The 27712-nt window shown below is 46.1% G+C and overlaps 3 protein-coding genes across 9 annotated transcripts; 2 read left to right on the top strand and 1 right to left on the bottom strand.

Moving 5' to 3' along the window:
• The first annotated feature begins 109 nt into the window (after positions 1-109).
• Positions 110-8444, top strand: RPAIN (RPA interacting protein). Its single transcript, XM_061605190.1, has 7 exons — positions 110-370; positions 797-994; positions 2059-2119; positions 3319-3433; positions 3905-3968; positions 6316-6450; positions 8202-8444. The coding sequence occupies exons 1-7, from the start codon at positions 146-148 to the stop codon at positions 8229-8231; spliced, it is 828 nt and encodes a 275-aa protein (XP_061461174.1). The 5' UTR covers positions 110-145; the 3' UTR covers positions 8232-8444.
• A 917-nt stretch (positions 8445-9361) lies between these two features.
• Positions 9362-13147, bottom strand: MIS12 (MIS12 kinetochore complex component). 5 transcript variants are annotated; one of them, XM_061605194.1, is made up of 3 exons: positions 13037-13125; positions 12090-12176; positions 9362-10476 (listed from the first exon to the last, which is right to left on the bottom strand). In XM_061605194.1, the coding sequence occupies exon 3, from the start codon at positions 10438-10440 to the stop codon at positions 9814-9816; it is 627 nt and encodes a 208-aa protein (XP_061461178.1). In that variant the 5' UTR covers positions 10441-10476; positions 12090-12176; positions 13037-13125; the 3' UTR covers positions 9362-9813. The 5 variants fall into 5 exon arrangements, with proteins under 5 accessions (XP_061461178.1, XP_061461177.1, XP_061461176.1 ...); XM_061605193.1 differs by having other exon boundaries at positions 12100-12176; XM_061605192.1 differs by having other exon boundaries at positions 12100-12176; positions 13032-13122.
• A 220-nt stretch (positions 13148-13367) lies between these two features.
• On the top strand, positions 13368-27270 carry DERL2 (derlin 2). 3 transcript variants are annotated; one of them, XM_061605197.1, is made up of 7 exons: positions 13376-13526; positions 14923-14988; positions 17822-17895; positions 20844-20937; positions 22802-22997; positions 24402-24492; positions 26750-27270. In XM_061605197.1, the coding sequence occupies exons 1-7, from the start codon at positions 13434-13436 to the stop codon at positions 26853-26855; spliced, it is 720 nt and encodes a 239-aa protein (XP_061461181.1). In that variant the 5' UTR covers positions 13376-13433; the 3' UTR covers positions 26856-27270. The 3 variants fall into 3 exon arrangements, 2 of the variants coding, with proteins under 2 accessions (XP_061461181.1, XP_061461182.1); XM_061605198.1 differs by lacking the exon at positions 14923-14988; XR_009759876.1 differs by lacking the exons at positions 17822-17895; positions 20844-20937; positions 22802-22997 and having other exon boundaries at positions 13368-13526; positions 26750-26840.
• The last annotated feature ends 442 nt before the right edge of the window (positions 27271-27712 follow it).

Raw genomic sequence — 27712 nt, 5'->3', positions numbered from 1 at the left:
CCTTTTTCCTCCTCCGGATGGAGGAAAACCCTTCTCGCCGGACTTCAATTCCCATCATGCACCAAACCAAAGCGCTTTTTCCCTCGCCGCGTAAGCGCCTTAAGAGAAAGACAGCTGGCATAGAGCCGGAGAGGCGTTTCCCAGCATGCACCGGTTGCCGGACTCCTTCTCCGGACTCGGTTTCCCAGCGTGCCTCGGGAGGGGGAACGGAAGTGGGTCCAGCCCGTCGTGTGAACGCCTCTCCCTGCTTGGCTTGGGCTTGGCTTGGCCGCCTTCGGGAAAGGAGAGGATGGAGGGGCTGGCTCGGCGGCGCCGGCGGGCTCTGTACAAGGGCGTCAAGGCGCAGCCCTGGAAGGAGACCTTCAGGCAGGTAGGCAGCAGTAGCGTAGTGGCAAATTCAGACGTGCAGGGTTCCTTCACGGTAGCCACAGCCACACGCGTCCCCCCCCATCTTTGAGATGGGAATGAAATCCTTGTTAACGCCTTCTCCTGCAACAACAAATGGCCCCAGGAGCCAATCAGCATGAAAGGGGAGAGTGTTAGCTACTGAGACGAGTCTTCTCTGTGGATGACTCACCTGCTTTCACTCTGATTGACTCCAATCAACAGGAAAGGACCAGGAAGCAAGTTAGAAGACTCTTCCCAGTGGCGAACACACACCCCTTTCATGCTGATTGGCTCATAGGATGCTGGGGGCCCAGCTCCCCAAAAAAGTAAGGTTGCTAAGACCCCACTCTCCAAGACCCTGTACACCCCTGCTATGGAGTCTTTCTTTGTTTCATACTCTGCTCTCTAGCGCTGCATGGAGAGGCTGAAGAACAGCCGGGCCCGGCTCTTGGACACATACCGCCAGGTGGGCGGGGACTCCGCTCATGGAGCAAGCAAAGCCCTCCTGGTGCAGGAGGTGATGGAAGTGGAGTGGCAGGCCCTGAACTCCGAGGACCTCCGGCACTCCTCCCTCAGGAGTCAGGACACTTTTCCTCAGGCTGCTGTGGTAAGAAGTTGCTGCTTTGAGAAGGCAAGAGGAAGGGAGGGAGCTGCCTTGATCCCATGGTGGGGAGTCCATGGCTGTCCAAGTGTCCCTGGACTCCAATCCCCATCCACCCCAGGCAGTGTGGGCATCGAGTTGTGGTCCGACAACACGTGGAGGGCCACAGGTTCCCCATCCCTGAGACCTTCTTCAGAAGCCCTTCTCCAGATCCCCCCTCTGAGGGAGGCTCAGAGAGTGGTGACAAGCGGGAGGGCCTTTTCAGTCGTGGCTCCCATCTTGGAATGCACTCCCCAGCGAGCTCTGCCTGGTGCCTTCCTTGACATCTTTCTGGCGCCAGGTAAAGCCTTACCTTTTCCCTTGGCGTTTGACAGACGGAGATGATGTTTGCATTAGCGTCCTGCCGAAGCTTTCTGGGACTGTGTGGTTTGTTTTATTGTTTGGCCTTACGATATTTATTCTGGTTTTTAACAACGTGATCAGTTGCTTGGAGAGCTCTGGGTAACAAGCCACGAATACATCTAATAACAGTAGTCGCTTGTTATCCAGAGACCTCCAATCAGCGTAACATGGTTAAAACCCCAAATAACTATAATAAGTAATATTTATAATAATGATAAAAGCTCTTGCTTTATATTGAGTCAGACCATTGGTCCGTTTAGCACAGCTGGCAGCAGCCCTTTGGGGTTTCCAGCAGAGGTCCTGCCCAGCCCTCCCTGAACTGAAATGAACTGGGGATTTATTTATTTATTATTTGATTTATGTCCCGCCCTTCCTCCCAGAAGGAGCCCAGGGTAGCAGTTGAACCTGGGACCTTCTGCATGCCAAGCAGGTGCACTGCCACTGAGCTACCGCCCTTCCCCAGGCCAAGGGGATCTCTCTTGTACTGAGTCAGACAATTCATCCTGTCTACACTGACTGGCAGCCGCTCTCCTGGGTTTCAGGCAGGGGCTGTCTCTCGCCCCTACCTGGAGACGTCTTTGGGGATTGAACTTAGGACCTTCGTCATGCCAAGCAGCTGCCCGTCCCTGCAGTGAGCTAGCGCTGGCTGACTTTCTGGTTTTCTTTAGATCCTGGAAGACTCTGAGCTGGCGGAGTGGGAGGAAATCCAGCAAGAGCTGATCTTGCAAGGTACTTGGCTTTATTTGATTATCACAACGGTGGCTTTAATCAGAGAGGCAGTGGCGTGTGGTGGTTAGAGTGCTGGGCTGGGGCCCGGGTTCAAATCCCCCTTGGCCATGAAAGCTCTCTGGGTGACCTTGGGTCAGTTGCTGTCTCTTAGCCTAACCCAGTGGTTCCTAGACTCCCCCACAAACCACTTGGAAATTGTGGAGGGTCTTGGCGGACTACTTTTGTTCCGCCTGCTGTAGCAGTTGTAATGCGCTGTGCTAAATGCTGTATGATTGATTGCATTTTTATTTCTTACATGTTGCATTTTGTTGTATAGTATTACAATTTGGGTTCTACAGATGCAGTGTAGGAAATAAAATACTGGCTGCTGGGAGTTAGAACCCGGCAATAAAATGGAATAAGGGAAACGAAGGAAGCCCATGCAATCCCTTGTACGGAATGTGATGGATGTATCATCTCCCATCTCCAATCCCAAATCCACAGCCATGCTGCAGACCACCTGGATGAAGCTCGTGGGCTACTGGTGGTCGACGGACCACAGTTTGGGAAGCCCCTGGCCTAACCTACCTCACAATGTTGTTGTGAGGACAAAAATCGGGAGGGTGAGAACCAGGGCCGGCGGCAAGGTCAGGCCCTGGCGGAGAGCCCCTGTGGCCCAGAGGGGTCCCTGATGGGCCCCTTGTTAGGGTGGGAGAGTAATGCTCCCCTGCCGCGAATCGCAGGGAGGGAGCTTCCAGGCCTCCCGCCCATTTGCTAGCTCCACCTACCTCTCTCCTGTCTTCGCTGCTCTGCACGCTGCACGCCCAGAGCTGCCATCAACTAAGATGGCAGAAGAAGCTTCTTTAAGGGGCTGCTGCCTCTACCGCCACCTTGGTTGATGGCAGGCATGTGCGCACATGTCAATCAAGATGGCGTCAGGGGCATCAGCCCCTTAGAGAAGCCTCCGCCACCATCTTAGTTGATGGCAGCCCTGCGCATGCAGCCGCAAAGACAGGAGAGAGGTAGGTGGAACAGGCAGGAGCCGCGTGCCCAAGGGCCCAGTCATGCCTGGCGCCAGCCTTGACGGAAGCCATGTTTGTATGCCACCTTGAGCTCCTCGGAGGAGGAAAGCGGGGATATAAATGCCAATTAATAATAATAATAGTAGCAGTAATTCCCATTGGTGTAGCCGGTGACGCTGGGGGTTTTCTCCCTTGCAGAACAGCTGGTCGTTGAGGAGTACGAGCGAAGACTGTGGTTCGAAGAGGAGTGCCTCAACGCGATGCTCGACGGCTTGGATGCGGAGAGCAAGGTGGTCTGCCCCGTTTGCCGAAGGTGAGGCGATGGGCTCAAGCAGTCGCCGCACTGGCCACCTCCCAGGCAGCTCGGTGTGTGTGTGTGGAGGTGCCACTTGCATGCCCCCCCCGAGTAAAGCAGAATCTCCCTACCAAAAGGAGGACAGGGGAACGGGCCGTGGCGCAGTGTTAGAGCGTCTGCTTTGCATACCGAGTCTCTCTGGTCATGGAGCAGGTATGGGGAGCCTGTGGCCCTCCCAGTGTTGGTGGACTACAACTCCCATCATTCCTGACTATTGGCTGTGCTGGCTGCCGGGAGTTAGAACCCGACAGCATCTGGAGGGGCACAGGTGTTCCTTGTCTGTGTCGCACAGTCCTTTTTCCGGATCACCCTTCGCCCGTGCCTCCCTCGCTATCCTTCGTCATTCCTCCCTGCCTCCTCGATGCTATTGTAGGTCAGATCTGGAGGGGTCTTGTTCCATTTTCACTGCTGGGTTCTGTCTGTTCCCAGGAACAACCTCTGCGTGAGGAACCGCTTGGTGGTGTGTCCGTGCGGCCTGCGCATCTGCACCCAGGTGAGCAAAGGCACGCATGCGCGTGCACACGCACAGAATCATTATGGTTGTTATGGGGCAAGGGGTCATAGTTCAGTGGCGACACACGCCTACTTTGTATGCAGAAGGTCCCAGGCTCCATTCCTGGCAGGCCCAGCTGAAAGATCGGATAGCACAAAGTGGGGAACTCCACAGATCTATGTTTTTAATTACTGACGGCTTTTTTTTAATTGACTGCTCCCATGGGTACCCAGCTGTTATACTGGGATGGCGAAAGGGTTTTGTGGCCACCAAGCTCCCGCCCCCACTTAACCATTTTCTAAATTAAAAAAAACACACACCAACAATTAACAGCTCCCCTGGGTTCCGTTTTGGAGCACACCCTTGAGAATAGCAGTGTTTTAGCCACACCCACTTATAATACATTATAACACTTTGGCCCCACCCACTTTAAAATGTGCCACTCAGCATTGGCCTTGGGTCAGTTTTTGTTTTATTTATGACATTTAGATCCTGCTTTTCCCCTTCCAAGGAGCTTAAGGGAGCGTACGGACTTGGCTTTCCCGCTCCTCTTCATTTTATCCTCATAACCTCCTCTTCATTTTATCCTCATAACCTCCTGTGAGGGAGGTTAGGCTGAGAGACAGTGACTGGCCCCCAAGGTCACCCAGTGAGCTTCACGGCCAAGCGGCAATTTAAACCTTGGTTGCCCAGGTGCCAGTCTGACACTTAACCACTGCACTCCACTGTCTCTTGGTGTGGACCTTGGACCACAAACGGTTCACCTTCCTTGCTCTGGATGTTGGGCTCCACATCAGCCAACTTTCAGGCAGGATGGGGGTTGTGGCCCAGAAACATCTCGAGGGCCAATGCTTTCCCATCCCTGGCACAACTGGTGATGGAGAGGACCCTTCTTCTCTCCAAGACCAATCAAAGAAGACCATAGCTGGTTTAGATGGACAGATATTCTGACCTGGTAGAAAATCCTGTGTGCTTGTTTCCATCAGGGGCTGAACGAGTTCAACCCTTTACCCTTGCCTTGGAGATCCCTGGTACAACAATAATCCTGAATAATTCTGGCATTGTACTGTCACTGTTTAACAACTATTCTTGTCCGTGGGTTCCCAAGCTGTCCGTGGACCACCAGTTGTATGTGAGCTTCATTCATAGGGCCCATGGCATGCCTGTGTTAAATGTTCCTATTGATTTTTCATGGCGTTCTTATTGCTGCTTGTATTGGATTACAGGTTGAATTCTATGGAATGCAAATTGCCATATAATAACATATAATCTAAGAAATAAAATAATCAATTTAAAAACATTAAGAATCATAGAGCCTCCAGCACAGCGCATTGCAGAAAAATAATTGCGTGATCTGCCAAGACCATCAGCAGTTTTCACATGGTTCACGTGTGTGTCTGAGTTTGGGATCCACTGTTCTTGTTGATTTTCAGTGTCTTTTATTTTGAGAAGCTGGTTTGTCAAGCTGGTTTGAGAGCCTCTTCTGGATATAAAGCAGGATATAAACTTTCTCTTTTAAAAACAGTATTTTTATTCAGTTTTCAGGATATAAACTTTTTTAAAGGTTGTAGTCAGCTAACTTTTACTCATAGTAGGCCCATTGAAATTAAAGGACCCAAGTTAGTCATGGTAATTAATTTCAATAGGTTTGCTGTTAAGTAAAAGTTGCTTGAATACAATCCTAAGTCAATAATAAAGAAATGTTCAAACACATTAATACTCTAACGGTATTAATTCATGCTGGGACATTCACCCACTCCCTGCCTGCCCCGGTTGCTTTCACTCTTCTTTCAAAAGCTCTCAGGGCCTCCGGCTGATGGCTTTTTAACATCCAGCAAAGTAAACTGAACATTGCATTAAACAATTTTGCAGGCTGATCTTTTTTTATTATTATTATTTAAATAATTTTGTATTAAAAAAAATAATTAAATAAAATGTTCACAATCAAATAAAAACAATTTTTATTTGCAAATTTAACAATGAAAGGAAAGAAAAAGAAATGACAAAATAGACAAAAATGCTGAAGATACAGAAAATAAATTAGAAAAAAATGTGCGTACTAATAACAACAATAAAGTACGATTAGTTTACATTACGGGTACTGTAGTCACCAGTACATGCATCTTGAGTTAAGCATGTCCATTTATAGAAGCTCTCGGGAGGTCCGGATAGGTATCCACTCGAAATTGACGTCCCCATGAAATCCATGCACGTGTAGCCAGGGCAGTGAGGTCGAGTCGCTCTCGCTGAACTTCGCTTTGTGGCTGGCAAACCAGATGGATGTCTGCTCGGTGGGGAGATGGCTGCCTGCCCCACCAAACCGGGCTGATTGCCTTCTCTTTCTAAGGGGATGACCGAGGAGGAGCTCAGCTCGCGGCTTGAAGACAGCGTGATGGACCACAGCCAGCATTGCCATTGCAGTCCTGAGTTTGCTGTGACAAGTGGGATGGACGGAGAAGCAACTCTCCTTATGAGCTGTCAGGTAGAGCTGGAGGGGTTTTTTTGTGTTAAAATACTGGGAAGGGGGGGTTGTCTGCGCCACTTGAAGCAAGATCTTCCTTTGATGACTTGGTCTAGGATAGCCTTTCTGAACCAGAATCACAGAGCTGGAAGGAGACTTGGAGGCAGGGGTGTAGTTGCACAGGGTCTTGGAGGGGGGCGTCTTAGACCCCTTACTTTTGTGGGAGCAGGGTCTGTATGTCTCCAGCATCCTGTGAGCCAATCAGCATGAAATGTGGATTCCTGCATTGCGCAGGGGGTTGGACTTGATGGCCTTATAGGACCCTTCCAACTCTACTATTCTATGATTCTACGAAATGGGAGTGTGTTAGCCACTGAGAAGAACCTTCTAAGTTGGCCCCTGGTCCTTTCGTGCTGATTGGAGCGAATCAGAGTGACAGGAGGTGAGTCAGCCACTGAGAAGACTCTTCTCAGTAGCTAACACTCCCTGTTCCTGCATATTGGCTCCTAGAGACATCTGTTGTTGTGGAAGAAGGCGTTAACAAGAATCACGTTCTCAACCTAGCAGCAAAAGGGGGAGAGGAGGGGGCTTGGCTGTGACTATCATGAAGGGACCCTGCACTTCTGAATTTGCCACTACTGCTTGGAGGTGACCTAGGCAGGGAACGTTCTGCAGCCTGATGGCTATGTGCCAGTAGTGGGTGGGGGAGAGCCAGCAGCAAACGTGGGTAGAGCAACGGATGTGAATGTTCCTTTTGCACACCAGGCTTCTTTCTGCACACACTTACATACACCCCTGTGCGTCCATCTAGCCAGGTGAATTCTCTCTTCCCGTTTTGCTCTCTAATAATTACAAGTGCGTACCAGACAAGTCACGGAGAACTTCCAGCCCGTGGGCCAAATTAGGACCAGCAGGGGTCCTAATTTGGGCCATTTTTCCCTAGCCACGCCCATCCATCCCTCACCTGTGGTCATGTGACCACGGGCCCAGGGGCCAAGTACGTCCCTCCTCTGATGTCATGAGACGTGAGAGGCAAGTAAAGCCGTGGCTGCAGACGGTCAGTCTGGAGCTTTAAAAGTGCATTCCTGACTGTTCCTCTGCAAGCAGGGCTTGTCTTTGGCGCCAAAAGCAAGCCCTGCTGGGAGTCGCTCCAGTCACAGCCTGTGCAAAGCTCTTCCTTTGCCTGAAGAGTTTATTTACGTCTGTATGAAGTTTTTTCAAACCAGCGTGAATTCAAGCTGGTCTGCAAAGGAAAATGCTTCACCCGACGAAAGGAGGAGGTGAAATAGGTGACTTGGCAGTTGGATGGCCCTGCCCATCTCTCAAAATGGCCCGCAGGAAGTAGGGGATATCAGGATCCAGTTCCCCACTGCTGTACTAGCAGTTAATGACATACACAATGGAAAGCGGATAGAGGAGTTTTTAGTGGGAGGATGGGGAACATTTGTACCTCTAGATCAGCGGTGGTGAACCTCCAGCCCACGGGCACCTTGCTTTTCACCTGACGTGATCTGGTGGGATCCCCTGCTCTATACATTTTTGGGTTCTAACTCCCATCATGCCCATGAGAAGGTGCTTGTCCTTGTATGGGACCAGCAGAAGGGATGTACCTGGCTGTAGACCCCATATTGCTGCCTCGGGTTTAAAGATAGGAAACTAAAAGCAGTCTCCATAGTGCTGCACAAGTATAAAATGGGTGGAAGTATTAAAACCCCCACCCACCAGGCAATTATTTGTACGTGACTACCACTTTATTTCTTTTGTGTTTCTAGGTTTGTGATTCTTGGGCGGTCATTTTATAACCTTGACAGCACTGCAGAACTTTCCGAGAAAGTTGATGCCCTTATGAGTCTTTTTTTTCCTCTTCTTTGAAACATCTTATCTGCATGTGGGTTTAATACACACAATATATATAACTGCAAAAAGTGTCCTTTATTGATTATTTCTTTTTAATTTAAATGGATCTGTGCTATTTTGTAGCCTGCTTTCTTGAATAAAATGCCATTTTAATTTGAGACGTTAAGTTTCTGTGGACATGGCATAAATAGGATACTTTTTCTTCCATTCTGTAGCACTCTTAGTAGAGCATCTTTGGGCAAGCTGTACAATTAAAAAAAGGTTCAGGCTGTGGCTGGAGGAAGTGTGTGGTACAAGAGGGACGTAAAAACAGTTGGTCATGTGCCAAAAGTCAGTCGATAATGGACGTGGATATGGGTAACCAGAATGATCAAGGGGATAGAAAGTTTGCAGCATTGGGGCTTTTTTAGTTTAGAGGAAAGGCAAGTTAGAGGTGACATGAGAGAAGTGTACAAAATTATGCATGGCATGTGCACATTAAGAGGAACTGAGGGAACAGCTCTAATGGGGCCCAGTAATAGTCTTTGTAAACATATAGGAAGGAAGCCAGGCCGTAAATCACATGGTCTTCGATGTCTGTGTACTAATGCCCAGAGTACGGGAAACAAACAGGATGAACTTGAACTCTTAAGAGAGTAAATACCACCATGACTGGAACACAGCGATTGATCACTTTTTAGAGAACTGGAACGTTTTTCTACACAAACGCAACATTTTGCAATGCAATTGACGCTAGTCTGAAATGCAAAGTGTTGTCTCCAGTGCCAGTCCTACTCATAGTAGACCCATTGAAATGAATAGATTTGACTAACTTCCATTCATTAATTTCAACGGGCCTAACCCTGGATAGAACTTAGTTGGCTACAACCCACAATATTCTCAGAGAACCCGCATCACCGAAGGTGCCTTGTCCATAGATACACTTCAGAAGCGAAAGGCCTTGCGGAGGAGGCAATTTAAAGTATCTGTAGCTGGCATTTTAACCAAAGAAACTCCCAGAATGGGTTTACCAAAAGGAGCAGCCGCCCGGGGCTGCTTTAAAAGGCATGAGGCACTCAAGAAAAAGCACCGGTACTTAAACGTTTTGGAGTTTTTATAATGCAGTTACATAGCTTTGCGCACAGATTCTGGTGGCCTTAGAGCGGTCCCCTACTAAAATGAGATCTTGGGCGTTGAGCAGTTCACAGCGTCCAGGGCGAGAGGCTCTCTCTTGTCCACGAAAAGCTACTTTCTTCTTTAAGACAGAAGAGCAGAGAAGATCCAATGGAACCAACCATTGTTGGGTTTCCCAGTGGATCTGTTCCCAGTCTTTGAGAATGAACTATTAAAAAACAGCTCCAAGGGGAAAGTTTAATTTTTATTTTAATATGATTTTGCTGCCCTTTCACTGGGGATGGGGAACCTGTGGCCCTCCACATGTTGGACCACAAGTCCCATCGTCCCCAACCATAGGCTGTGCTGGCTGGGGCTGATGGGATAGGTAGTGCAGCAACCTGTGGAGAGCTGTGCACATTCTCCGTCCCAAGCTTACACAGTCATTTCCCCCAGCTTGTTCATTTTCTCTTCCACCTCCCGCATGATGCTCTGCAGCTCGACAGCCGTTTTCAACGAGGCGGAAAGACTTTCTTTGAGGTTGCTGGCCCCCTCTTCTCTGCCTATGTTGTTGAGGCTGTCAAACCACTGGAGGATCCCTTCCAGGTGCGCCTGGACACCTTTTTGCTCCTCTAATTCGGCATGAAGAGCCCGTTCGGCCGATGCTTCAGCCTTGAGTCGTCGTTCCAGCTGGTTGATCTCGTTCTGGAGCCTCTGGAACTCTTCCACAGTGTAGCAGAACTCCTCTTGAGCTTTGTCTTCCGGCAGCAAAACGTTCTTGGGGATGCGCAACACTGCGTTCAGAAGTGTGTCTTGCATTTTGCCAAAGAGGCTGTTGAAACGGTTCTTCATTAAAGAGAGGAACTGCTCAGTGCTCCTCCGAATTAGGGAAGGCGTGAGCTTATTAGGACGGATGCTCTCTAATTTATTCAGTATGGCATCCTCTACGAGTAGCATCATGTGAGCAAGATGGTCCTGGAAGGCTACATGTATCCGCAACATGAACGTTTCAGGGGTGAAGCCGAAGAACTGGGTCTCGTATACCATTGGATTTACTGACATTTTGAGGAATGATCTATACAAACACAATGTAGAAGTCTGCAAAACAGGGAAAAAAATTACAGAGATAAAAAAAAATACTGGCTGTCCCCATTGCCAACACCTAGTGGTGCCTGTACGCCCCCATTGGCCAAGCTACTGTGATGTCATGGAATTTCCTAACGTTCTAACATGACACAACATTCTAAACCTAGGGGGAAACAGAGCTAGGAATATAAATTGGTTTAAAAAATCCTAATGAAGCTTCTGTGAGGGAAGAGGGAGGGTTGAAAAAACGTAGTGGCTTGTGGACAATAGTAGATAGAAAAAAAGGTGGGTTTTTTTGCTTTTACTGTATTTTTGTTGTGTTACAATTTGAACGCCATGTAGCGCAATTAAATACAATATAATAAATAAGAGAAGCAAGAAAAATACAATTAAAAATCATACAACAGGTGTAGAATCGTTAATGTTCCACCAAGATCCTTGGCGATTTCCAAGTGATCTGTGGGGGTAAAGGTTTGGGGACCATTGAAATAGGGTCTGGCTATATTTACAACATTTTAATACAATGCTTCCATCTAATTATTTCCCATGTTTTTTTAATCTTTATTGCTTTATTTCTCCATTTATTTCTTTTTGGGTGTCCTAGTTTGCTTAACCCTTACTCGAGCGTTCTTGTATGGATTGCTGTGCTGCAATAAGCCCTTAAAACACGCACAGACACACTTGAATGCCTATCTTGAGTTTGTGGTCTTCCTAGTTTAGGCTTACCCACCAAGGTGTAACTTCAAATTAGCCATCACTTTATGATGTTTTCTCTTAGCATTTGCAAAACAATCAAGGGCCAAAGATAAGAGGAAGGTGGGAGCAAAATTTCAGTCCCCACTAGGAAGATGGTGCTTACCTATGTCTAGATCAAGGGTTCCCAAACTGTGGCCCGTGGAGCATCAGTGGCCCGCAAGCTTCATCCATGCCCATGGCATGTCCACATTAAATCTTCATATTGATTTTTAATTGCATTTTTATTGCACATATTATTTGATTTGAAACGAATGCTGATGAAACTTAGAGAGGAAAGCACAAAAGCAGGACTACAGCTGAATGTCAAGAAGACTAAAGTAATGACAACAGATTTATGTAACTTTACAGTTGACAATGAGGACATTGAACTTGTCAAAGATTATCAATACCTCAGCACAGTCATTAACCAAAATGGAGACAATAGTCAGGAAATCAGAAGAAGGCTAGGACTGGGTAGGGCAGCTGTGAAAGAACTAGAAAAGGTCCTCAAATGCAAAGATGTATCACTGAACACTAAAGTCAGGATCATTCAGACCATGGTATTCCCGATCTCTATGTACGGATGTGAAAGTTGGACAGTGAAAAAAGCCGGTAAGAGAAAAATCAACGCATTTGTAATGTGGTGTTGGAGAAGAGCTTTGCGGATACCATGGACTGCAAAAAAGACAAATAACTGGGTGTCAGAACAAATTAAACCAGAACTATCACTAGAAGCTAAAATAATGAAACTCAGGTTATCATACTTTGGACACATAACAAGAAGACATGATTCATTAGAAAAGATAGTAATGCTGGGAAGAACAGAAGGGAGTAGAAAAAGAGGAAGGCCAAACAAGAGATGGATTGACTCCATAAAGGAAGCCACAGACCTGAACTTACAAGATCTGAACAGGGCGGTTCACGACAGATGCTCTTGGAGGTCGCTGATTCATAGGGTCGCCATAAGTCGTAGTCGACTTGGAGGCACATAACAATAAACAAACAAAGACAAGCTTTTCAAGACCTGCCACATTAAAAGCAGCTGCTGATACCAAAAGCCTTTCAAATTAAGTGGCAAAAGCACAGGGGAAAGGCAGGTATTCGGCGCATAAAAATAGATGATGGCACCAGGCGTATCTCCCTGGGGAGAGCATTCCACAAAGGGGGGCCACCACTGAAAAGGCCCATTACTTCTTATATTGTATTTTATTGCATTACAGTTTGGATTCTATGGAACACAAATTGTGATACAGTAAAACACAGTCTATAAGAAACCAAAGGAGCCATAAAATTACATTTTTTAAAAATCAATATTGATTTCTGTCCATTATTTTTCTAGCACAGGCAGGGAAATTGCTACAACAGGCAAAAAATAAACAAATCATTAAGTGCTCCACTAAGACCCTCAATAATTTTCAAATTGAAAACAAAAAAGGCTTGGGAATCCCGGTCTACACTGAACCCGTAATTATTTCCAATGTAAAGGTTATTTATGTATTTGTTTAAGTCATTTCTATACCGCTTTATATTATTTGGGAAACAAATGTCAAAGCGGCTTACAACTTAGATTAAAACACTGCACAAAACATCACAAAATATTAAAAGGAAACTACAAATTCAGGCCAAATATAGAAGCCACATTCAAAACAGCATAATTAACAGAAAAATAAAAATACTCTCTTAAACATACACATTATGAGCTAAGAATCAAATACAAAATACAAACTCCCAAAACAGCATCATTAGTTAGTTAATAAGGGGATGCCTGGCTCCCCCTCACTATTCCCTCCTGCGTTGGGAAAAATTTAATTTGGAGGTCTGGAGCCCCTCACCTCACCTCAGGCCTCTCTTCTCCGGACGGGATTCGAACCCGAGACTTCCGCCCGCAGCGCAGCAGGAGCAACCGGGAATCCTTTCCTTTCCCGCCACTTCTAAACGTTTCCCTTCCGCGGCCCCGCCCACAGCTTCTGCGGTATGACTCTATAATTTTTATCATCTCTATAGGTTGTAGGCGTCTGTCCAACCGAACAGAAGCAGTTCCGATTGGTCTTGCAAAAGGGAGGCAGGGAGATAGACGGCCGCTGATTGCCCGAGAAGAGGCAGAGGGCGGGCAAAGGAAGAGAAGGGAGGCGCTGATTGGTCGATACCTCCCCTCCAGAACCGTATCTCGGGCGCTGATTGGCCAAGGTGACGCTGCGGGACGAGGGAGGGGCTTAGGCGGGGCCGCCGCCAAGATGGCGTACCAGACCTTCCGCCAGGAATACCTGCAGGTGCCTCCCGTTACCCGGGCCTACACCACCGCCTGCGTCCTCACCACCGCGGCTGTGGTGAGTAGGGGAGGAAGGGGAGAGCCTTTCGTCCTCGCCCTTGCCTTTGGAGGGGGAGCGCAAAGGGCCGGCGGCTCATTTGCATAGGCCCAGCCCAGGACACGCCCCCTTTCCAAGCAATGGCCCCGCCCACTCCCGCTGCATACAGGGGGCCACGTGGCGCCCTCTGACTCCCTCATACTCCAGCACGAGATTGACTGATGCCCTGCATTGAATTGCTAATTAAGCCATTTGAATTGCTAATAGGCTGCAACTCTCATCATCATCCCTAGCCATTGGACATGCTGGCTGCAGGGGCTGATGGGAATTGTAGTTCAGCAACATCTGGAGGGCCCAAAGGTTCCCCCCACACCTGGCTCAGGTGGTAGGATGGAAATGCTGGAAAAGCCTCAGTCCAAGCCCGCAGAAGGTAGTTTGGGTCTTAAGGGCAGGGATGGGCAGCCTGTGGCCCTCCAGATGTTCGACTACGACTTAGGGACATGGGAAGTTGCCTTTTATGGAGTCAGACCCTTGGTCTATCTTGCTCAATATTGTCTACGCTGACTGGCAGTGACATCCCAGGATTTCAGCCAGGGTCTCAGTAGTAGAGTTGGAAGCAGTCTGTGCTGCCTGGGGGCAGATGGTGTTGTAGGCCCACAACGTTAGGAGGGCAGCAGGTTGGGAAGTCACAGTTTACGAGATGCCTAACTTGCTTATTTCCTCCACCTGCTTCCCTTCTGAGTTGCGTCCATTAAGATTGTAAACCTGTTTTATCTGTCTGTAAGCATTCCAGAGTCAGGAAGGTACGTAAGGAGGTGCTTCTTCAGGTATTTGGGTCTGAAGGCAGTATGACTAGTTGCCATGAACAGGCCTATCCTCCATGGATTTGTTTAATCCGCCTTTAAAACTGCCTTTGAGCCAGTGGCCGTTGCTGTATCTTTCAGCACCCTTCCGTTATGTGGAATTCTGACGACGGAAGAACAGGCCCACTGAGATGGTTTGGTCCCCAACCTCATTGAGTCTTGATGGAGAGATCTGTTTGGTTGCTTGGGTGGTTGTGCTTGCACAGACCTCAGTGGTCTCAACAGATGACAGTTTTGGCCATGGATGAAGGTTTTGCAAGAGGAAGGATCTGAGAAGTGGGCTGTGAGGGTGGGATACATTAGTTTACCGAAGATTCTTTTGGATAGCATTAACTCAGCCTTCCCAAACCTGGCGCCCTCCAAATGTTTTGGACTACAACTCACATCATCCCCAGCCAGTACAGCCACATTGGTGGGATACAGTGGGAGTTGTAGTACAACGTCTGGAGGGAGCCAAGTTGGCGAAGGCTGCGTGAGCTCTTAATGGCGCCTTTGTAAATTGCATGGCTCCACGGAAATCCTTCTAAGCTCCTTTATATGCTTGTTTGTTTCAGCAATTAGAATTAATCACACCATTTCAGCTGTACTTCAACCCTGAACTAATATTTAAACAGTTTCAAGTAAGTAGCTTTGGGTTTTTTGCTGTTGTTGTTGTTGCATGTCAGTAACATTTAAAGACTGGTCACCTCCTGTTTTCATCCAGTGGAATGAAACAAACAAGCACACTCCAATTTCGAGGTTGTTTCGGAGAGCCAGTGTGGCATAGTGGTTTGAGTGTTGGACTATGACCTGGGACACCAGGGTTTGAATCCCCACACAGCCATGAAGCTCCCTGGGTGACCTTGGGCCAGTCACTGCCTCTCAGCCTCAGAGGAAGGCAATGGTAAACCCCCTCTGGATATCACTTACCATGAAAAACCTATTCATAGGGTTGCCATAAGTCGGGATCGACTTGAAGGCAGTCCATTTCCATTTTTGAGGGGTTGCTTCCAGTGAATGCTGAAATTTCATGAGGAAGAATGACAAGAGCTTCAGGGATGACTGCAGGCAGTGGTTCTATCCATGTTACATGCTGTGATTTTGTTATTGAGCAACAGTGAAATGATATTGTTTATTTATTTAAGTTTATATCCCACCCTTCTTCCCAGAAGGAGCCGGGCAGCAAACAAAAATACTAAAAGTATTTTAAATCATTTTAAAAATAAAAAACTTTAAAACATATTAAAACAAAGCATCTTTAAAAATAAATCTTTAAAACATCTTTTTTTTAAAAAATCTAAAAACAATTCCAAGACAGATGCAGACTGGGAGAAGGTCTCTACTTAAAAGGCTTGTTGAAAGAGGAAGGTCTTCAATAGGCACCATAAAGATAACAGAGATGGCGCCTGTCTAATAATTAAGGGGAGGGAGTTCCACAGGGTAGGTGCCGCCACACTAAAGGTCCGTTTCCTATGTTGTGCAGAACGGACCTCCTGATAACATGGCATCTGCAGGAGGCCCTCACCTGCAAAGTGCAGTGATAGACTGGGTATATAAGGAGTAAGACAATCTTATTAAATTTCTATCCTGCCCATCCTCTCAAAGAAGCCAAGGGCAGCAAAGACTTCCGTAATAAAAATAAAATTAAAATTAAAAAAAATATAAAATATTTAAAAACCTCCAAAAACAATAAAACATCCTCTTTTGTGCAGAAGAGCGCACTCTGTCATGTTACCTGATTACACCATACTGTGGTGGAGCAGAAACTACAGCTCGGGTTGACCTGATGATCTGTGTTGACCTGACAATTTTGCTTTCATCTTGTATTCAAGTCGCAAATAATGAAAAGGGGGGGTAAAAGGCAGAAGACCCTGTTGACCATTGAACTGCACTGTCACTGAGTTTGTTTTCCATCAAGTCTGAAAAACTGTAACTAGGGGAAGTTATGTCTTTGCCCAGTCTGGAAACGGACTGCGAAGGCCGTTGCTATGGTAGCCATCACGATAAACTGGGAAAAGTTCTAGCAGCTATCTGTGTTAAGCTGAGTCTTCTGTGTATTGCCTCTGAACTGAGAGGTTCTCTTCTGTGTTTACCTTTGGAGAGAGATGTACCAGAAGGGGGGTGACTGAAGAAACTCTACATGTATTTACTCTTAAGCCTTTGGCCATAATGTCTTAATAAAGACTCTTAACATGCTCTAATGCTCTGAAGAAGTTTCTTGCTCAACTTAACTCCAACGTAATGTATGCTGTTTCACGCAACAACGCACACACGTCAACAGACCCCCCATCTTGTAGTTCAGGAGATTTGAGTCCATCTGCTTAAACGTTCCTTCTCTGGCCACTTCTGTTCCTTCCTCCTTTGTGTTGTATGTTATGAGAAAACATCAGAGCTGGCCCTAACCCTGCGTTGCCCAGAACGGCAATTTTTTAACAACAGAAATGGAAAAATTCATTTCTCCATTTCCCCCCCAAATTCCTGCATATATCTTGTGTAACAGTTTGGGGTTGCATCCAACTAAATTCTGCTCAGTTGACTCATTGAAATAAACAGACCTATGTGAGTCATGTGGTGTGCTCTGAATGTGACTAACGTTAACGCCCATTGTTCTTCAAGCAACTAAGGCAGCTTTCACAAATACTCCCAATGTTCTTATATATTTATATTGGATTAAGATACCTTGCAAACATGAAACCAAGTGTTGAAACCAGTTTTCCCTTGTAACCTGCCCACCTTAAAAGTATTTGTTGTTAATCAGACTCTTTTTCTCATAATACTGTCCAGAGAATTGGAGCTATGTTAAATTTTAAAAAGATAGGGGCTAGAGTGGAAATCTGTGGCAGCTACCTTGGAAGGAGCCGTAGTCCTAAACTGAAGACTGGCTTTTGCTCGTAAGGATGACAAGGTACTCTGTACGTACTCGGAGGTACTCTTAATTATTTGTATCTGCTCAATTAAAAAAGGGGAGAAACAATATATTTCTGTATGATGTGGCCTTGGCTTGGACCTTTAACCTGTAGGCCAAGAGTCTGATCTGCCCCACTCCACCAAGATCCCACAGATTTTTTGGTGGCAGCAACAAAGATGAAGAAAAAAAATAGACAGAGTGCTGAAGCATGGCTAGTGCCTTTGAGGGGATACAAATCTCTTCTCCCTTCATGTCGATCATTTGATATTTGATAAGCAGGGAGTGAGTGATAAACTCCCCCCCCACAGTTGAACTGTATAGATCAGCTGGGGAGGGACAAGCCTCTGCGTACCAAACATGTGCTTGTTCACATGTGCATATATGCAAGAGTGTAGGATGGCCGTGCCTGCTCGCTGCTGTTACCACGGGCCCCTCCCCCCCCCCAGAAGGTTGGCCAAAAGTGAGTGAATGAGGCCCTCATTTGAACCAAGCTGAGATTTCTTCTCGTTAAGGCAAATACTTGCTTAAGCACGCATGTGTTGACCTCTGCTCTCCATCTTTTGCAGGTATGGAGGCTAATTACAAACTACCTTTTCTTTGGACCAGTTGGATTTAATTTTTTATTTAATATGATCTTTTTGTATCTTTTTATTGCTCGCTGGCACAGTCTAAAAATCTTCAGAGTGCAAAATAATTCTTGGATGGATTGTAAGAGCTTCTCTGGGCAGCTGCTTTTTCCACGTTCAGCCTTTGACAGTGAACAATTCATTTGATTGTGGGCGCAGTTGAGACACTCATTTGTCCCTAGCCCTCCCTGTGGATTTTCAGGAGCTGGCTGGTCTTTGGCTTACATTTCCCAAGTGTGTAAAGATTTGTGCCGGCTCCCCAATTCAAGGGGCTGTTTTTGACTTACACAGCCCACCCTGTCTAGGACTGAGCTATCATAAGGACTATCTCCTTCCAAGATCGTTTCTTAAAATAATTTTTGGAGGCAGTGTTTCAGGTACCCCCATTTTGGGGGGGGTTGAGTTGGGGGGCTACGAGGGGATAAGACTTTGTGTGTGTGTTGGCACCCAACCTTTGAACACCCTCCAGTACAGGCAGGCACTTAGCACCAGGTTCAGCCAAACTGTTTCACTTCTGGCTACCAGCTGCATATTGCAGGAGGAGGTTGTACGCATAGAGAAGCTTATAGAAATGCATGTATAAGTTTGCATATACAAATTTGCCGGTCACCTGCGAGAAGTTTTCTCACACAGAGTCATCTTCCGTGAGGAGGGAGGGCGATTAGAATCTGAGCCAGAGCAGGATTTGGCCATCGCCGTTATGTTCACTTTTTTTTTTTAACTTTGAGATAAGCATCACAAGCCCCCTGAGACTCATATTTCCATGCCCGGAGATAGGAGTCTCAGCAACCATGACTATCAAAATCACTGCTCTGAAATTGGATGGGTAGTTACGGGAAGCAGGATCTTTCCATGGAAGAAGTGCCACAAATTGTAGGAAGGCTCAGTCTTTATTCTCTTTGTAGGAACAGATGAAAACATTTTTATATTTATTTATTTATTAGATTTATATCCCACCCTTCCTCCCAGTAGGAGCCCAGGGTGGTATATAGGCCTTTTAAGTTTGCCTCTTCTTTTTGCTGGACTTTTGAACCCATCCCTGGTCTAAAGGCACATGATCATGGCTGCCACCTTGCTGAAGCTAAGCCGGTCTGGGCCCGATCAGTCGATGTATAGGTGACTGCTGGGTACTATCATCCAATGTACCTTGGGTTGCATGGCAGAAGAAATGTGGAATATACATATAAGGAAAAATAAAATAAAAATGTGCTGCCACAATTTGTGGTCATTTTATGGTATTTACAGCTTGAGCTTACCTGTCTCTGAAAACCAAGACTAATGAATGCAGCTAATACATCTAATAAGTAATGCTTGAAGATAAAGCCATCAGCGATGGGCTTTATCCAGCTCGTGCAGCCAAGATTCTTTGAATATCTAATGGATCGTTTACAATAAAGATCCAGTTCTGGAAATTTGCTCGTATGCAGTCCCATTCATTGCCGTAGGACTTACCTGCTCCGTTAGAGCTATGTGGGAGCATGTCTCTCAAGTGATTTGCAGATTTCGACAGGTGTATACCTTCCTTCTGTAATTTGCAGCTGGTGGCCAGAAGGGAGATATTTTTGTAACCTTCAGCATGTACTGGGAGTGAGATTTTTATTTACAGTAAGCTCCTGCACTATCCCCAGAACAACTGATCAGGTACCAGCACTGTGAGCTTTTAGGCACCAGTCTAAAATGTTGCTTCCCACCCTCCCCAAGTACATTTAATGGGATCTATTGCACGGATAGACTCCTAAACTGTAGATTATTTGTTAGTAATATTTCCAATGGTTTATTTTGTAAGCTGCACTGGGGACATGGAGTGAGAGAGAACAATTTTTTCCGTACATGTAATGTCATGTCAGCTGTCATGCTGTAGTCATGTGATGATAGCCTTCTAAATGGTGCAGGATTATGGCAGTGGCAGGCTGGCAAGTGGGCAAGAGAGGGAAGGCTGGCACCCAAGTGAGGCTAGGCGACTCAGCCCAGCAGGTGGGCGAGGGTTTGAGACAAGCCAGCAGGCGGGGGAGGAACTGGCAGCAGAGGTGCCTGGGATTCCCATTCCCGGGGTTAAGAGGTGGGGTTGGTGTGCAATGCACTCAGGGCAGAAGCCCCTAGTAAATACACATTTTTGTACTCCTTCAAAGGGGAATAAAAGTGAAGCCTTGAGCGGGGACAACAGCTTGGTAAAAGAACCCCATTGCGAAATGTAAATACAATTTCCTTTGAAAGCCCTGTGCTTTCCCACAGCTACGAAAACATATGGTAAATATCTGCATAAAGGTAAGGATTCCTTTACTGCAAGGCTCATGTTGAGACCAGCTGGTTTTTATTGAGTTTGCCCTTGTTCGTGGCTTTGAATATGTTTCCGCAGCAAAGCAAACTTGTGAATTCCTCAGCGGAATAAATCTTGTTGGCTGAAATGCAGCCGTTTGGGGCAGGCAACTCCCTCTCCCCACTCCATGCTGCTGCTGGTGGTTCTTGAATTGCAGGAAAAGTGAGGCGGAACTTGCCACAAAAGTTGGCAAAGTTACAGGGTATCACCCGCAACCGCATCACTTAGCTAGATGGGAAATGAGGCAGGCAGGTGAAAGACTGACCCTGGCTGAGTTTTCCTAGTTATTTTAACCTTAGTTCCTGCTTAAAAGTATGAGACAAGTTTCTGGAGCCTCATCTGTCTACTTTTCTTCCATTAAAGATGCAGTCATATTTTGTGGTCACTTGAGATTCAATTGGAATTGAATATTCCTGTATTGAGCAGTGGGTTGGACTTGATGGCCTTATAGGACCCTTCCAACTCTACTATTCTATGATTCTATGGACTGGAGATGCTCCTGCCTACTGGCTTATAATCTTTCTGTCTTCCCCTCCTGCGTTTTTGAAACCCAAAGATTGGTTTTGGGATGTCTTTCAAACCAAGACGCTGGATGTGCTTAATGCATGCCTGTTATCTAGCATTTTCCTGACCTCATAACTTCAGATATCGCTACTGCCGAATGCTTGAGGAAGGATCGTTCCGGGGCCGGACAGCAGACTTTGTATTCATGTTCCTTTTTGGTGGACTGCTAATGACTGTATCCTTTTGATGTTGGGTTAAAGATACCATGACTTTGGAAGAGCTGAAGAAATCATTACAGCAATGTGGTTTTGTAACTTGGTTCCAGGTGGATCCATAATGAATGACTGGTTTACCTGGAAAATGGGCTGGATAGTGGCTAACATCCTTCCCTTGTAGGGTGCAGCTGTACAGGAATTTTAGGTGGTCTCTTGGGATAATTACTCAGTTCACGTAGGGCTGCTCAGTGTCCTCATTGATTGGGGTGTTTTTCATTAAGTAGTACAGGGAAATCAAGCATAAAGCCAATCAGGCTCTGTCTCCTAATTTTTGTTCAGTATCTGCAATCTATATTTTGATTTCACCATTTTTACCACAGACTTTGCAGAGCCATGTTGAACCAAAAACTAAAAACAGTTTTGGAGTTACTGTATTTAGAACCGCAAACTCTGTGATTGTTAAGAGTGGAGGGTGGATAGTTCTTTGAAGTGGTATTGTATAAAAGAATTTTATTTAATTTTTAATTTTTAATAAATAGGTGGTAGAAGTGTGCTCTACTGAGGAGTGTCTCAGTTTGCAGTGCACAAGATAAAACAATGGGAGGTGTAATATATTCTAGCAAAATTCTAGGTGTGCTCTATGTTTTTAATTGACCATGCCCACTTACTTTAAGTGATTTGGTTTAAGCATAGCAGGCTGAAAACATGCATCTTGGGCAGGCCAACTTTGTTTTTTTCCAACAGCTGGATTCATTGCTGAAGTAGCAACATGTTGTAATCCATCTGATTTTACATTAAACTGCAGTTTCAGATTCAACTGATTCCAAGAAATCTAGAGAGAACTAGATTGGAGAAGGCTGTCCTAATCAAATGCTCTAGTCAGAATGAGAGCAGTAGCTCTAAACTGAATGAATGAATGAATGAATTTATTTTGGTCCATGACCAGCAAAGTAGCTCTAAACTGTGGTTTGCCCATTGTAGGCTTGGAAGCTCAATCAGTGGTTAAGATTCTAAACGATGGTTAGCAGAAACCACAGCTTGCCATGATTCAGATTAGACAAAAGAAAGCGCATAGTTAAACTATGGAATTCGGTCCTAGAGGAGGCAGCGATTGCCACCAACTGGGATGGCTTTAAAAGAAGATTAGACAAACACATGGAGGGTAAAGCTATCAGTGGCTACTAGCCATGATGTCGATATTCTGCCTCTACAGTTGGAGTCAGTATGCTTCTGAATGACAGTTGCTGGAAACCACAGGAGGGGAGAGTTGCTCTTGCACTCAGGTCCTGCACGTGGGCTTCCCATTGCGGCATCTGATTGGCCACTGTGGGACCAGGATGCTGGAGTAGGTGGGCCCCCATTGGCTTGATCCAGGAGGCTCTTCTTAGCTTCTTATCTGCATTGCGCTCTCAACTTTTCGACTGGGATTTTGCGATGGGGAAAGGGCAGCAAAGGAAGACTTTGGGTTGGTATTATAAATCTTGTTCTTTCATTGGCTTATCTCTTTGGGTAAAGATTTGGGGGGGTTGTTTTAAAAGGGGGGAAGGGCTATAGCTCATTGGCAGAGCATCTGCCTTGCATGCAGAAAGTCCCAAATTCAATCCCAAATGGCATCTCCAGGTAGGACCCCTGCCTGAAACCCTGGGGAGCCACTGCCAGTCAGTGTAGACAATATTGAGCTAAATGGAGCAATGGTCTGACTCGGTAGAAGGCAACTTCCTATGTTCCTAAATTGCATCATATTGCACAGTTGGGCTCCCCCCATTTTTAAATAGGCAGCAGAAACGGCTCCACCGGTTCCCTCCTCTCTGCTCTCTGTTTTTCAGTGGTTACACTTTCTTGACACGGATGCAGCCGCTCTTTCTTTAACCGTCCCTCCACCAGCTTTTTGGCTTGTTTGTCAACTTGGTTTTCTTGGGGCAGGCGTTTACCATCATGCTGGTCTACATCTGGAGCCGCAGGAACCCTTTTGTCCGCATGAACTTCTTTGGGCTCCTTGTCTTCCAGGCCCCGTTTCTCCCGTGGGTCCTCATGGGATTTTCACTCTTGCTGGGAAACTCCATCATTGTTGACCTCCTCGGTGAGACCAGCGAGCTATGGCCATTGAGCTTCAGTGGGATCTTTGCCTTTTTGAAGTGTCTAGGTCAGAGGTTCCCAAACTCTGGTCTGTGGACCACCAGCGGTCTGCAGGCTGCATCCAGGCGGTCTATGGATTTATGGTTGAAGATGGGAGATGACACATCCATCATGCTGAATATTGATAATTGATTTTTAATTGTATTTATTGCTTCTTCTTTTTTATTCGTGTTGCAACTTGAGTTCTGTGGAATTACAATTGCTACCACAGGGGGCATTATCATTAAGTGATCTACCAAGACCCTCAGCTGTTTTCAAGTGGTCCATGGACAAAAATGTTTGGGAACCACTGGTCCAGGTGATGGAAACATGGTCTTGTTTTAGTGCTACACTTGTGTTTACACACACACCCTAATCAGTGGAGACTGGTGGTTCCAATGTCAGCAGGGCAGTTAGCGTGCGCCAGGCTTTAGTCCCTTGGCTTTCAGCACCTTGGACGGTTCCTTGAAGGTTCAGACTAAAACATAGAGTGGATTCACTGCCTTGCTGACATTGGAGCAATCCCTGCCCTAAATCCAGTCATCGACACAACACTATTAGTACCGGAGCTACTAATTGTGGATTACAGCCTTTGTAGTTCACATCTGCCTGTGCAGCCGTGCACAATCATGGAAACTGATGCAACTGAATTAATAGTTAGTATTTATAGTTTCCTTTAGCGCCAAAGAAGGTGCTGCATAGAACCAATAACAAGACCCTGCCTGCTGGCTTATAATCTAATAAACAGACACACAAGAACAGGGAGAGAGAGAGATGCATACTTAAAATCTTTCTGATTGGGTGGTGGTGTAATTCTGCCAATCGCTTAAGCACGGCTGAGACTGGAAGAGTGCCAGATTTGTGTCCTTCTTTTCTAACGATTCCCTGCTTGATAGGTGACCCAAGTGTCTACTGAATGCTCTTGCAAAACTGGACTGATATTTTTATTTAAAACATTTCTATTCTGCCCTTTCGTCAATAATTCCAGGGCAGTTCACAATAATGCAACATAATCCCAATAAAAACAGCACATTGAAAAAACAATAAAATGCATCAAAACCCACAGTAGACCAGCCTGATGCCACCCAGGCTCAGTATTAACAAGCGACAATGCCTGCGTTGGATGGGTGCTTAGCAAATGTTAAAAGCGCATCAAAAGTCAGTGCTTGCTCTGTTTCAGAGGGGAGGCAGTTCCATAAACTGGATGACGCAACAGAAAAGACCGTGCTCTGGGTTGTCACAAGGTGGGCCTCAGCAGGCTGCGTTTGGGTATTGGGTGCAGCATTTGTTTTACAGAGAAATTATAGTGCTGTGTTTGCAGAGACAGCATTGCATAAAGGGGCCTAACTGTTTTCCCTTTTGACTCTAGGTATTGCTGTTGGTCACATATATTTTTTCTTAGAAGATGTCTTTCCAAATCAGCCTGGGGGAGGAAGGCTTCTGAAAACCCCGTTGATTCTGTAAGTGTCTTCCTGGGTGGCAATGATGTGATTGTTTAGAGCGGGCGGGGAAACTGTCCAAAGGTCAGTTCAGAGGTATCGTGTGCAGGGAGGAAGTTCTAAAACTAGGGGGTCATTGGGAGAGAGAAAATAGAGCTGGGCTTTAATCTTCAGGGATGCCTTGAGTTACCTATGATGTTTTAGTATTGTTGCCCTCGTTCCTGTGACCATGAAGGCGAAATGCTTGTTTTTGAAAAAAGCTGAAATTCTCTCAAAGACTATTTGACTATGCCAAAGAGCTATATAATAAAATGGATCCTCCCACGTTGGAGGCAGTATACCTCACTGGAAGAACAGATGGCAGTGCCATGCAGACATGTTCAGGCTCAGTCTCCCAGCTCAAAGGACCAGTTAGCAGGTGCCGAGAAAAAGTCTGCCTGAGATCCAGGAGTGGCGCTGCCAGCCAGAGTAGACAATATTGGGCCAAATGGACCAGTGGTCTAACGCAGGATAAGGCAGCTGCATACGTAATTTTGCAAAGCTACCTCTCGGTTCGAGATGCTAAGGGCTGCTAGCTTCGTGTCTGGCATCTGGCCAGCCACTCACGGAAATAGGCTGTTGGGTTAGGTGGACCTTTGTATTCAAGAGGCCCATGTCATTTGCCCATACCAATTTGCATTGCCAGTGGGCAAGGTTCTTTACGGATCTGGAGACAATAACTACACATGTGGAATGAAAGTTATGGGTTTTATTAACTGTTGAAGAGAGGATACAAAGACAGAAAGAAAAAGCAATCGGTCTCACGTTCCTTCTGCTGCCTGGGAACCTCAGAACGACAGCAAACGGACCTCTGAAGTAGCTTGGATGTGCAGCACCCCATACTGGGATCTTGGGTCTGCACTGGGTTGAGTTTAGAAGGTTTATTGCGGGCATTATATACCATTTGACGCTAATTGCTAAGACCTGGTATTTGGGTTAACCATCCATCCTTGTGACGAGCGTTCTCCAGGCTGAAACAACACTTGTGACAAGTAGCTAAGATTTATAGCTGACTAGTGATCCTCCCTGTGTCTTGGTACCAGGTGTGGAAGACCGTGGGATGGGAATGTAGTGAGCTTATCTCTTGTGAAGGAGTCAAATGATCAACATTCCCTTGCGCTGGCTGGCACACACTAGTCAGAGAATATTTCACAAATTAGTAAGTATTATAAATGTAAATGTACTGCCTTCAAGTCGATTCTGACTTATGGCAACCCTATGAACAGGGTTTTCATGGTAAGCGGTATTCAGAGGGGGTTTACCATTGCCTCCCTCTGAGGCTGAGAGGCAGTGACTGGCCCAAGGCCACCCAGTGAGCTTCATGGCTGTGTGGGGATTTGAACCCTGGTCTCCCAGGTCGTAGTCTAGCACCTTAACCACTACACCACACTGGCTCTCAATAAGTATTATAGGCAGGCGTTAACTTTGGCCCGAGGGTCCCAAGGCATGCAAGGAGCAAGTTTGGTGCACCAATAACTTAAACCTTCTGAAACTACAGACCCATCTTGTAGATATGCTGATACAGTCAGCTACTGCACCAGGCTGGATTTCTTGCTTTTGAATGTGAAATGCCATTGAATCCAATAGGGTTTGGGAGGAAGCAAGTTGTGTCCCCCCCCCCAAAGGGATCACCCAGTTCAAAAGAAAGAAACAGAAAAATAAGCTGGGCTAATCAAAAGTTCTTTTCAACTAGGGATTTTAAATGAGCATTCAATGTTCATGCAATGTTTTCACACAAGAAAACTGCACTAGATGTGGTGCGTAACATACAGCAGGTCCTGCTTGCGGGGTTTCCCATGGGCACCTGGTTGGTCACTGTGAGAGCACGACGCTGAACTAGCTGGGCCACTGGCCTGATTCAGCACACTCTTCTTATGCATAACACCATACAGCAGTAAAGTTCAAGTGAAGCAGCGGCAGCACATAAACATTAGTTCTATAATAATATCCCAACAAATAATACTTGTAACAATTGAACACCCTTAAGACAAGTAGAATGCCGGGAGTCGTATTCCTAATAATCTGGCCTGCAAGTGGATAGCTCTTTTTTAGGCCATACTTGCCAACCCAGAGGGAAGAGAGATGGGTAGATGTGGCCAGTAGGCTTCTGCGGAGATCATGGGGCTTCCCTCCTTTCTCAGAGAAGCCCGCCTGGCAAAAAGTACTTGCCAGTCGGGTACGTAGAACACCTGGACTTGATGACAGGAGCAATTTTTTAAAAAAAAAATTTGCTTAACAGGAAAGCAATATTTGACACACCGGAAGAGGATCCCAATTACAACCCACTGCCTGAAGAACGTCCTGGAGGTTTTGCCTGGGGTGAAGGCCAGCGCCTGGGAGGCTGAACAGAAGACTGCGTGGCAGATGCCCTGCAAGTCAATAGAGACTGGCCGAGAGAATCATCCTGGAGATTATTTGCTCTCTTGGGGATAAAAGGAAGTTTTATAGCTTTACTCGTCTGAACGTATGTTGCACTTTTTTTAAGAAAAAAAGGAGGGGGGAGGTGTTCTAAGTAAAAGACCTTTTCCAGAAAATTGAGGGTAACTTCAGACACTCATTGGGGCTTTAATTGCATTGATGGGTTCAGGAATGAATTACCTTATCCTAACCAAGAAAAACTGGAAGTGAACTTTCTCAACTTCTTTAACGAGATCAATGGTTACTGTGTAAAAAAAAGATATTTCTAAGGCATCCCCCCATTTTTTTATTTGATACAGACACTGGAGAAATTCTAAAGATGAATAAAACCTTTTGATTTTAGCTTTCCATTTTTATTAGATACATTTAAAACAGCTGTTATGCCTGTGGTTTAAACCTTACTCTGGGCAGGGATTGGGGGCATTTCAATAACGAACGTTGGATGTATGAGCTGTCTACATCGTGAAATTGCGACATACAGCCCAGCGGTCATATACATTCTGCTTTCAATCTGTCTCTAAAGATAAAATGTCTAGCTTGATGTGTGGGATAGGAGGAGGAACAGGTATGTGGCTGCTATACACTGATGTGCTGACTGAACCAGGTATATTTCTGGAGGTGAGTGGTGTTACCACAGGTGTGATTATTCACATCTGACTTTTAGCAGGATCAGGACCACAGCCTAGTGCAGAAACTGACACTGTCCATGATTAACAGTGCAGTCCTTACCATATCTACTCAGAAGTCCCACTGAATTCAGTGGAGCTTAGTTCCAGGTAAATGG

Source organism: Rhineura floridana, chromosome 21 (genome assembly GCF_030035675.1).
Source record: "Rhineura floridana isolate rRhiFlo1 chromosome 21, rRhiFlo1.hap2, whole genome shotgun sequence".
NCBI lineage: Eukaryota > Metazoa > Chordata > Lepidosauria > Squamata > Rhineuridae > Rhineura > Rhineura floridana.
The sequence above is the reverse complement of the archived record's forward strand: the minus strand, read 5'-3'. Positions and strand labels throughout refer to the sequence as shown.